The following is a 12,007-nucleotide window of genomic DNA, read 5'->3' as shown; positions in this document are numbered from 1 at the left end:
TCTACTTTTCCTGGTTTTTCCAGCGTCTTTTCTCTCGCATGGCTTAGCCTGGTCTTTTACTGAATATTTAATTTGATGCTTTTCAGTGTTCCCTATCCCTTTTCCCTTTCTCCTTTTCTCTTCCTTCCCTCTTCCTGCCAGTGCTTTCAAAGGAACATAGCTGTTGTTTCTAGCTTTGTCCTGCAGTTTGGAGGCAATAAATATTCAAAATCTTACGGATCATTCTTTGATGTAAAACGAGATTTTTAAAAAGATGCTCCCCAAATTGGGTGGTTTCTATTCTTGGGCATGTGATAGTACCTGAACCTAGAAAATAAAATTTATATTTTTGATTTCTGTAGCATCTTTCATCCTATTTACTTTAAAGGTAGTTTTTGATATATCAGTATTTAGTTATTAAAATTATAGAATATGCAGAATCTTAACACATTTGTGATCACTCATATTGGTTGATGGCACTTACATGATATTGGCACATTTTCATGTTCAAATGGGTCCTGTACTTTTGAGACACACCAAAGATGTGAAATGGTTGTTTTTGCTGGATACTTTTATACAGGGTAATGATTGCATAAAAGAAGAATTCACAAAAATGTTGAGATGTGTTCTCCTGAGCTTTAGGCTTCAGAATTTTTCAAATGAGGCTTTTACCTCAACTAAGAAGAGCCTAAAAGTCTAGAAATGAAACAGAAAATATTATGCAGTGGGGTTTTGCTGTTTTAGCCCCTGATTTTGATTTCTGATAGACTTCTATAAAATGCATTGATTATTAAACTGTCCTGCCCACCAAAAATGTCTCAGTGCTCTCTGAGTTACAAATTTATTTGTTTTAATCCATCTTAAGTGAATGTTTGGTCTCCTTTAAAGAAACCAGGGGCCTAGTCATTAACCTCAGACTGATTTGCTATCAGTCTGTGTCAGAAGTGTCATGTAATTCTTATTTGTTGCTTCCAAATAGTTTACTTAACTACATAGCCTCCTTTGTTGAATAATACCTGCCAATACCTTCACTAGCTGGAGGAGAGACATACTGTGAATGTTAATGTGGAGGAACTACATTATTTATCCAGTATTGTGGAGGTCTCGATGTCCATATTTTGCAATCCATTCACATTGATTGTGTCTGTATTTGCTTTAGCTCAAGCCTGGGAGAACATGATGAGTGCCTCAAGCCAGAGCCCTAACCCTAACAATCCTGCTGAATACTGTTCTACTATCCCTCCCTTGCAGCAAGCTCAGGCCTCAGGAGCCCTGAGCTCTCCACCTCCCACTGTGATGGTACCTGTGGGAGTTTTAAAGCACCCTGGAGCAGAAGGTAGGGGATCGTGTGCTATTCTCTCTCTTTTTCCTCACCAAGTTCCTCTGAAAAGGTGCTGATGTGATTTTACAGCACAAGTCTTTAAACACTGCAGAGAAGTCCCTGTGAGTGATTATTGAAGTGGAAGAACAAGGTGAGAAATGTATTGAGACTATTTCTGGGCAGGTAAAGAATAACACTGTGTTGCCTGATATTTTGGAGGCACCCCTAAAATATGCCAATACCCTCTCCAATTTAAGAATGGAGTAATTACTTTGTTTCTACTTGAAGAGTTTAGAATTTGAAGTCAGCCTGCAAAATCCTAGCCTCATGCCTACCTTAGTGTTCTTTGTAGGAGTTTAGTAAGTGATGAAAATGAGAATTCTTTTTTCTAATCAGCCCATTCTAGTATTGCTTTTTGGAATAGATATTGCCATTTTGTCTTTTTATTTTTAATCTGTCCATATAAAAATATGAAAATACTGTGGCAGATACACAGACCTTTATAAAATGCAAAACTTTAATTCTGATTGTGTCATGTGATAGGTAGAAAATTTCAGGCTCAACTTGAGTTTGTTCTGTCTTTTTGATTGTGATACTGTCAGATGAAAGGCACTTGTAAGTTCAGAGAATTATCAATAGTAAAAATAATTATATTTCCTTAAAATGACCTTGTCAAGATGTTTCCCTTGATAATTAAAATCTGTCTTCTTTCATTAATTTTATATCTTTTTGTCTAATAATATTCCCTTCCCCCTTGCAAAATAGCCCTCCTCCCCATTTGAAGATCAGAAACTTCTATTGACATTATCATATTCTTTCCCATTTCCCCTTCTTTCAGATCATCGCTTAGTCATACTCCTTGTATTTTTATGTGCTTAGGCTTTCTTTTTCAAAATCTTTATTCTCTTTACTTCATTTGTCATTTTTGTTGTTCTTCCCTAGTCTCTCTTTGTTTTGGCCGTTTGAATTGATTTCCAAAATAGATTTAAAGAGATCATTTCATCAGACTGAGTTTTCCAGCTTTTCCCTGTCCTTTTACTAAAATACAGACTACTTTTGCACTACCAGATCAGTCTTTTTCTTCGTCAGTTATACTTTAGCCAAAGATCTGGTCAGTTTGCGTTCCAATTCTTACATATCTGTGCTGACTCTTCTTTCATTAATTAATAATTCTTCAACATTCTTCCGGAAATCTTTTGCTACAATATCACTTTTCCAGGTATTTTATTCCTCATACTTTTAGGAGCTGTGACTGTCTATTGCTAGATATTTTCCCTCTGGTATTAGTTTATTTCCTAGGTACTTCAAACACTTTCCTTAGTTTCTCTATCAGTGATATGGGACAGAGTATTGACATAGCCATAGGCGTATTTAATATTTTAAACCAAAATGTTTTAAATCTTTACATGTAAATTATAGAAGTAAAGAATATACTTAAATGTGTATTCCTATTCATTTATAACCACTTATATACAATTACAGTTACATTTATAATTATAAAATGATAAATGGTGATTTCTTTGTACATCTGGAATTGGTGACCTTCTCTTCTTTGATGTTAGAAACCCTTCCACTGTCACAGTGATGCCTGTTTTATTTTTCTGGCTCCTCAAGTGGCTCAGCCCAGAGAGCAGAGGCGAGTTTGGTTTGCTGATGGGATCTTGCCTAATGGAGAAGTTGCTGATGCAGCCAAATTAACCATGAATGGAACTTCCTCTGCAGGAACCCTGGCTGTGTCACATGACCCAGTCAAGCCAGTAACTACCAGTCCCCTACCAGCAGAGGTAAGAAAACAAAAAGAGCAACTTAAAGTGAGTACTTAACTTTACTCAACATTGTGCTGCTTCTGTCTTGCCTTTTTCTTTTTTTCTTTTCTTTTTTTTTTGTCTTTTTGCCATTTCTTGGGCCGCTCCGGTGGCATATGGAGGTTCTCAGGCTAGGGTTCCAGTCGGAGCTGTAGCCGCCAGCCTACGCCAAAGCCACAGCAATATGGGATCTGATCCGCGTCTGCAACCTACACCACAGCTCACACAACGCCAGATCCTTAACCCACTGAGCAAGGACAGGGATTGAACCCGAAACCTCATGGTTCCTAGTCGGATTCGTTAACCACTGCGCCATAATGGGAACTCCTGTCTTTCCTTTTTCTAAGTTGAGTGATCTTTCTGTGGAACTCTATAGACTTCAGATACAGTTTAGTGTATGTGTGTGTGCATGCTTGTGTATGTGTGTTGGGGTGAAGTAAATGTTGCAAAATCAGTTCTTGTTTGTTCTATATTTGGATTTTTTTTTTTTTTCCAGGAGAAAGATTCTTATAAAGGTTGTTTTCAGGTGAGCTCAGCGTACTGCTGTAGCTAGAGGTTGTGCTAGAGAGAATCCTGGCCCCTTGATATGTTGGTTTTCAAAGCATATTTCCCCAGGTTCTGTGGTAGCCTCTAGGGAGTAGCCATGGTGAGGAAGGGCCAGGCAATGTGAGGTGGCTGAGGAGTCCTATTCCTTTGTCTTCAACCTGAGCATCCCAACTTTTTTTCTGGTCTACCTGTAGTGTTTCTACATAAGACTTTTAAAAAGAATTCCAAAGCCTAAAAATAAGTTGAAAAACTTAATGGAAGGGGAGTGCCTGTTGTGGCTCACAGGGTTAAGAACCTGACATAGTGCCAGTGAGGATGCATGTTCGATCCCTAGCCTTGCTCAGTGGGTTAAGGATGCATCGTTGCAGTGAGCTGCAGCACAGGTCATAGATGTAGCTCAGATCCTGAGTTGCTATGGCTGTGACATACGCCTGCAGCTGCAGCTCTGATTCAACCCCGAGCCTGGGAACTTCCCTATGTTTCAGGTGCAGCCCTAAAAATAAAGAAAAAAAGAGAGACTTAATGGATGAAAGACTCCTACCATTTACCTAAGGAAACTAGCTCAGACTGTGTTATAATGTTTAGTTTGACTCTGTAGGATATACTGGTCACAATTTGGTGCTAATTTTCAGAAAGGGACAAATACCAGCTACATTTTTTTCAAGTCAGTAGAGAATAGAACCACCTAAGACCATAATTAGAAAGTATACACATCAGATTGTTTATACTGTGGGTCTCTTTCTTATCACTGATTGCCTCCTTGAATGTGGTGGTCAAGAATATAATAAGGTGATTAAATCTAGCTAAGTTTGTAGGTCTGTCTTTTTTATTTTTATTTATTTATTTATTTTTGGGGCCATGCCCACAGCATGTGGAAGTTCCCAGGCTAGGGATTAAATCAGAGCTATAGCCACTGGCCTACACCACAGGCACAGCAATGTGGGATCCAAGCCGTGTCTGCGACCTACACCACAGCTCATGGCAATGTTGGATCCTTAACCCACTGAGTGAGGCCAGGGATCGAAGCTACATCTTCATGGAAACTAATCGGATTCATTTCTGCTGCGCCACAATGGGAACTCCCTTCCTCTAATTGTTTATGTGGAAAAATTTCAAATAAAAAAGTTGCAAGAATAATGCAGTGAACACCCAAACATTCTTTACCGATTGTTACCATTTTGCCACATTTACATTATACCCCCGCCATAGACTTTTTTTTGATGAACCATTTGAGGGTTAGTTGCCCTTTATTACTTAATACTTCGGCTTGTGTTTTCCAAGAACAAGTCATTTTCTTACATAAGTACAATTATATGAGAAAGAAATTTCACATGTAATTCTGTTATCAAATATATAGTCCATATTCAAATATTCCCAGTTGTCCCATGACGTTCTTTATTCTTTTATTTATACACAAGTGCACATATATAAATAAGGTTTTTAATTAAGTTTTTTTTTTTTTTAATTAGGTTCCCACTGTGGTGTAGTGGGTTAAGAATCTGACTGCAGCAGCTTGGGTCCCTGCAGAGGTGTGGGTTTGATCCCTGGCCCAGTGAAGTGGGCTCAAGGATCAGGCCTTGTGACACCTGTGGCATAGGTCACAGCTGCAGCTTGGGTTTAGTCCCTGGCCCAGGAACTTCCATGTGCTATGGGTACAGCCATAAAAAAAACAGATCCCATCAAAGGCTCACAGTTGTATTTAGTTCTTATGTTTCTTTGGTTTTCTTTAATGTAGACCATTTCTCCCACTTTTTTTTTTTTTTTAACTTTCACATCATGAACATTTTTGAAGCGTCTAGGCCGTGTTTGGCGTAAAGTTCTTAATTTGTGTTTGTCTATTTTTTCCCTCATGATTAGTTTCAGATAAACATTTTTGGCAAGAATAATACTGCATAAGTGATGGTCCTTTCTTTTTTCTTTTTCTTTTTTCTTTTTTTTGGCTTTTTAGGATGACACCCACGGCATTTGGAAGTTACCAGGCTAGGGATCAAATCGGAGCTATAGCTCCAGCCTATGCCACAGTCATAGCAACTCAGGATCCGAGCTGCATCTGCGACATACACCACAGCTCATGGCAACACTGGATCCCCAACCCACTGAGCAAGGCCAGGGATCAAACCCGCATCCTCATGGATACTAGTCAGATTCGTTTCTGCTGCGCCAGGATGGGAACTCCCTTTTTCTTTTTTTTGTGATGGTCATTTCTTAATGGAACACATTAAGATGTATTAGTTTAATAATTGGTTAAATTGATGTCTTCTGTGTTTCCTTCTCTACTACAAAATTAGCTTTTTCTCTTTGCAATTAAAAAGTTATGAAGGGTGATGCTTTGAGACTGTGAGTGTCCTGTTCCTCTGTAATCTTTTCGCCAGTGATCTTGCTGGGCTTTGACAATTCTTGCCTCAGACAGTTATAACTATAGTGTTTATGCAGTGATGACTTTTTTCTGTTAAGCTTCTTAAATTATCTCCTAAATCTCTTAAATTATATGGTAGGTTCTTGAAAGAGAAATTTTGAATGAACGAGGAAGCTCTAGTGAATGAATATAATATATATCCATGCATAGAGAGAGACACACATACTCATGTGGCCACCACTCAGGAGAAGATAAACAGAACATTTCCATCACTCTAGAATGTTCCTTCATGCCCTTTTTCTGTCAGTAGCTGCCTCCTTTCCCCCAAGGTAACCATTATTCTAACTTGTATCACCATGGATTAGTTTTGCCTGTTTTGGGATTTCATACAAATGGAAATATATAGAATACAGTGTTTTGTGCCTAGCTTCTTAAAGTGTAATACTTATGAGATTTATCCCTGTTGTATGCATCAAAAGTGAATATTTTTTATTGCTGAGTAATAGTCCATCATATGACTATACCACAGTTTCTGTTTTCCTATTAATGGACATTTGGATTGTCTCCAAACTTTGGCTGTTTGAATAAAGCTGTTACAAATATTTATATACATGTTAAACAGTTTTTATATGCTTGTCCTTTAACTTTTTTAAAGCTTCCTTTTTTTAAATTGAAGTACTATTGATTTACAATGTTGTGTTAGTTTCTGGTATAGCAAAATGATTCAGTTATATATATATATATACATAACACACATACATATATATACACACACACATACATATAGTTATATTCTTTTTCAGATTCTTTTCTGTCATTGGTTATTACAAGATACTGAATATAGTTCCTTGTGCTATGCCATAGGAGCCCGTTGTTTATCTGTTTTATATAAAGTAGTGTGTATCTCTTAATCCCAAACTCCTAATTTATCCCTTCCCTGCCATTTCCCTTTTGTAACCAAGGGGAAATTTGTTTTCTTTTTCTTTTTTTTTGCTCTTTCTAGGGCCGCTACCACGGCATATGGAGATTCCCAGGCTAGGGGTCTAATCAGAGCTGTAGCCGCCGGCCTACACCACAGCCACAACAACACCAGATCCGAGCTGAGTCTGTGACCTACACCACAGCTCACGGCAACGCTGGATCCTTAACCCACTCACTGAGCGAGGCCAAGGATTGAGCCCGCAACCTCCTGGTTCCTAGTTGGATTTGTTAACCACTGAGCCATGATGGGAACTCCTGAAAGTTTGTTTTCTGTGTCTGTGAGTCTTTTTCTGTTTTGGAAATAAGTTCGTTTGTGTAATTTTTTTTTGGATTCCATGTATAAGTGTTTATCATATGATATTTATCTGACTTCACTTAGTATGATAATCTCTTTCATCCATGTTGCTGCAAATGGCATTATTTTGTTCTTTTTTATGGCTGATTAATATTCCATTAATCTTCTTTGTCCATTCATCTGTTGGCGGATGCTTAGGTTGCTTCCATGTCTTAGCTGTTGTAAATAGTACTTAAAGCTTCTTTTTCTTAAGTTATGAAGAATATAGAGAGTAGAGACTAACTTTAATAGATCTTTGAGCATGCTCTATTAAATTAATTAAGTGGATTTAGCCCCACTCAAAATGTATTTTGCAACATTATACTTTATTAAGTGTAGTTAATATGGTCTTCATATTAAGGCAAAGAAAAATAAACTTGAAGTTTAATTCTGTTACATAGTAGACAAAAACTATATTTTATCAAAGTTAATTTTGTCTTATGTTAGTAAAATATACCTAACATAAAATCTGTGATTTTTAACCATTTTTAGTTCCATTCATATTGTTATATAACCATCACCCCAAATTCTCAAAAGTTATTTTGAAAAAGCAGTATCAGTAAGACTTTAAGTAGATCTCAGTGCAGTAAAGGTTCAGAAATTACAAGGTAATACTGAAATTTTTCCACTGCAAGTTTTAAAAATATTTTCCCCTTGTGGCGCAGTGGTTAACGAATCCGACTGGGAACCATGAGGTTGCGGGTTCGGTCCCTACCCTTGCTCAGTGGGTTAACGATCCGGCGTTGCCATGAGCTGTGGTGTAGGTTGCAGATGCGGCTCGGATCCCGCGTTGCTGTGGCTCTGGCGTAGGGCGGTGGCTACAGCTCCGATTGGACCCCTAGCCTGGGAACCTCCATATGCCGCGGGAGCGGCCCAAAGAAACAGAAAAAAAAAAAAAAAAAAAAAAGACCAAATAAATAAATAGAAATGAAAAATTTTAAAAATATATATATTTTTCTCTTATAGAAAAAGAAACCTTGGAAAAGAAAGTTTTAACCCAGGTTACAAGGCCTTTTCCTTCATCACTATGATTTGATGATGCCAAAAGGAGAAACTATTCAATTAGAAATACTTTCATAGTATAAACCCAGTCCTTTTCGGAGTTCCCTTCATGGCGCAGTAGTTAACAAACCTGACTAGGATCTATGAGGATCTGGGTTCAATCCCTGGCCTCGCTTAGTGGGTTAGGGATCTGGCGTTGCCGTGAGCTGTGGTGTAGGTCTCAGATGCGGCTCAGATCCTATTGCTGTGACTGTGATGTAGGCTGGCAGCTGTAGCTCTGACTCAACCCCTAGCCTAGGAGCTTCCATATGCTGTGGGTGCGGCCCTAAAATAGCAAAAAAAAAATTTTTTTTAAATAAAAATAAATAAACCCAGTCCTTTGGGAAACCTCAGGTTCTTGAATATCTGTATTTTCAAAAAGGATAAATTCCAAATCTTCAGTTACATTCCCATTTGTAGTCTTGACTATATTGTGCAAAGTCTTATACTCTCTGTAATTAGAGTGCAAAGTCTTGAACTCTCTGTAATGCTCTCCTTACTAATTTGCTTTACCTAGGCGGATATTTCTCTCTTCTCTGGGAGTATAACTCAGGTTGGAAGTCCTGTTGGCAGTGCAATGAACCTTATTCCTGAAGATGGCCTTCCTCCCATTCTCATCTCCACTGGTGTAAAAGGAGGTATGTGGACTTAGACAGGGATGCTTATAGATGCCAAATGTTGCCTTCTAATTAAGGGAAGGAGATAGAATTCAAGTGATAACTGTCCTTCTCTTCTCCAGCCAAAAAAAAAAAAAAAAGTGACTACTCCATACCATGAAAAGCATTTTTGCTATTACTGATTATTTTAGAGAAGATATTTATGTGTTTATGTTATCATTTCATTTATTGGAAGGCTATAATATTTTTAATTGTAATATTAATGTAGCTTATTGGCATTTTTTTTTTACTTCAAAGCATATACTCTGAAGAGTTGCTTATAGTTCAAAGATTGGCCCACAAATACAGTCAACATTAACTTTTTGTTGAAGTATAATACACGTTTGGAAATGCACATGTAATAAGTGGAGAGCACTGAACTTGATTAGCAAAGTTACCGTTCAATGGAAAGAATGCTTATCTTTATGTGAAAGTTTCTTGTTAATAGATTCAGATCAGCATCCAGTCAGTACATTTTCAGGAGATGGGTTATCAGTAATCTCGCCTCAGTAATATCCTAGTCTTCTACCTGGTCTCCTTGCCTTCAGTCTTTCTCTCCTTTATTTAATCTTCCACACTGGTGCCCATTGTCTCTTTAAACATAGATGTTATCATATATTGTTCTTGCTTAGAAAATTCAATGGGCTTACATCGCCTTCAGTATAAATTATTTACCTTGGCATGCAGTGTTCCTTTGTAGATTTATCTCAGCTATTTCTCTGACTTTATTTCTGACCAACATGCCAGTACTTTACATACATACTGTAGATTATACACTGTTTTCTGAATAGTCACATTTCATGCTTCCATGCTTTTCTTGTGCTGTAGAAAAGTGGGAAGAAAATGGACTTCAGAGCTGGACAAACCTGACTTTTATTCCAAGTACCATTCCATTCTAGCCATATGGGCAAGTCCTCTATCTTCTCTGAATCTCTTTCATAGCTTAAAAAGAAAAAAAAATTACGTAACTACACCTACTTAAGTGTCATGTGAATATTAAATCAGATTTTTGTATTTGAAAGTACATAGCTAGAAAACTGGTAAAAAAGTAGGCATGTAATTAATATTTTTTATTATCTTCCTTTTCTCTGTCTAGAATAGAATATTCTCCTATACCTAGACTCCTTGAATAACTCCCCAAGCTTTTAAAATGCATGTAAATGGAAATCTTCTCTGAATCTGCCTCAGCTGTCTTTGTCGTAGTGTTTCACATCCTTACCTCTGTTCAAATAGAAATTCTTAGAGACTGTTACTATATTAACACATTTTTCATTGTAATTTAGATACTTCATAGGTCTGATTCTTTGACTGAGAGGATGAGGTCATGCAGTCTAAATTCATGTTCGTTGTTTTCTGCTCCCAACATGGTGCTGGGCCTCTAGCAGTCTCTCAGCTGTGTTGGCTGAATGTATCTTACTGTCAAATCCAGCTTGGGGAGTTCCTGTTGTGGCTCAGTGGTTAACAAACCCAACTAGTATCCATGAGGACTTGGGTTTGATCCCTGGCCTCACTCAGTGGGTTAAGGATCTGGTTTGCTATGAGCTGTGGTGTAGATCGAAGACACGGCATGGGTCCCGCATTGCTGTGGCTGTGGTGTAGGCCATCAGCTACAGCTCTGATTTGACCCCTAGCCTGGGAACCTCCCTATGCTGCAGGTACGGCCCTAAAAAGACAAAAGACAAGAGACAAAAAAAAAAATCCAGCTTGGGTCTTAGAGAGTTGAACAGTGAACTTTCATATGAAATTAAGCATTCTTTTTTTTTTTTTTTCTGGCCACATCTGCTATATGTGGAAGTTTCCAGACCAGGGTTTACAGCTATAACCAGGGACACCACAGTGACAACACTGGATCCTTAACCTCTTGAGCCATGAGAGAACTCAGAGCGTTCTTTTAATTGTGTCGTAATGCCTTTGCTCCTTTATTAGGACCCTCTAAAAATACTCTTTTGTAAGTAAATTTGCTGCTTAAGTTTTAAATTTTGTTTATTTTAGTAAATCCTAGATTAATAAGAAATTAAATTGGCCTACTCTGTTGTTAAAATAAATAAGATTTAAGAGTTCCATTTCCCTTTAAAAGTCACAACCATTATATCTAATTGTCAAAACCACTCTTACTAAAAGGTAACTAGTTTTTTTATTTTTTTTGTTTTTTTTTGCTTTGCTTTTTAGGGCTGCACCCAAGGCATATGGAGGTTCCCAGGCTAGGGGTCGAATTGGAGCAGTAGCTGCTGGCCTATGCCACAGCCATAGCAATGCAGGATCCAAGCCATGTCTGCAACCCACACGACAGCTCACGGAAACACCGGATCCTTAACCCATTGAGCAAGGCCAGGGATCGGACCTGCATCCTCAGGGATCCTAGTCAGATTCGTTAGCTGCTGAGCCATGGTGGGGACTCAAAACAGCAACTGCTTTTCTTTTTTATTTTATTTTTTTGGCTGTGCCTGTGGCATGTGAAATTTCCCAGACCAGGGATCAAACCCGGGCCACTGCTGTGACAATGCTGAATCCTTAGCCCATTGCACCACAAGGGGACTCTGCAACTAGTTATGTATATTCACTTACTTAAACCATATTACTTTCTCTTCACTAAAATTTTGCTATTTTGTATTCCAGTGGAATAACTCCATTAAAGTTTTTTTTTTTTTTCTTAGTATTCCTCTTTCCAATAAATATTTTCATTGACAGGGCAGACATTTCCTATAACATTAGAAAAATATTTTTTGGTTTCTTTTGGTCAGTGGAAAATGGTGTTATTTTGTTCTATTTTGCCATCCCTTGATGCATTTCATATAAGACCAAACAACATACAACTTTCAGGTTTTTAATTCCTTTCCCATATCTTTAGATTCTGCAGTGGTTATTCCCCATGATTTTAACTTCAAGTTGAGAGAACTCCACCATTCAAAATGCAGTGGCTGAGCATTACATACTGTATTTGCAGAGATTAAATAGGAAGGGTTCTATGCAGCCTCAAGTGTTATCTTG

The 12,007-nt window shown here is 37.9% G+C and overlaps 1 protein-coding gene across 4 annotated transcripts in view; it reads left to right on the top strand.

The window, feature by feature from the left end:
* The window catches only part of ZFYVE9 (zinc finger FYVE-type containing 9), a 202,017-nt gene that overhangs the window by 123,736 nt on the left and 66,274 nt on the right, over positions 1-12,007 (top strand). For 2 of the 4 annotated variants that reach the window (XM_021096646.2, XM_021096647.2), the window contains exons 6-8: positions 1,139-1,315; positions 2,915-3,084; positions 8,881-9,001. In XM_021096646.2, coding sequence (XP_020952305.2) covers positions 1,139-1,315; positions 2,915-3,084; positions 8,881-9,001 — 468 coding nt within the window. The remainder of the gene's footprint in view (positions 1-1,138; positions 1,316-2,914; positions 3,085-8,880; positions 9,002-12,007) is intronic. The other 2 variants (XM_021096648.2, XM_084965067.1) reach the window with 1 other exon arrangement.

This window comes from Sus scrofa, chromosome 6, assembly GCF_054392235.1.
Source record: "Sus scrofa isolate SSC_HxYL_T2T_F1_AM1 chromosome 6, Sscrofa_HxYL_maternal_Yorkshire_Landrace_v2.0, whole genome shotgun sequence".
Classification (NCBI taxonomy): domain Eukaryota; kingdom Metazoa; phylum Chordata; class Mammalia; order Artiodactyla; family Suidae; genus Sus; species Sus scrofa.
Note: the sequence above shows the minus strand (reverse complement) of the source record. Positions and strands in the feature narration are given on the sequence as shown.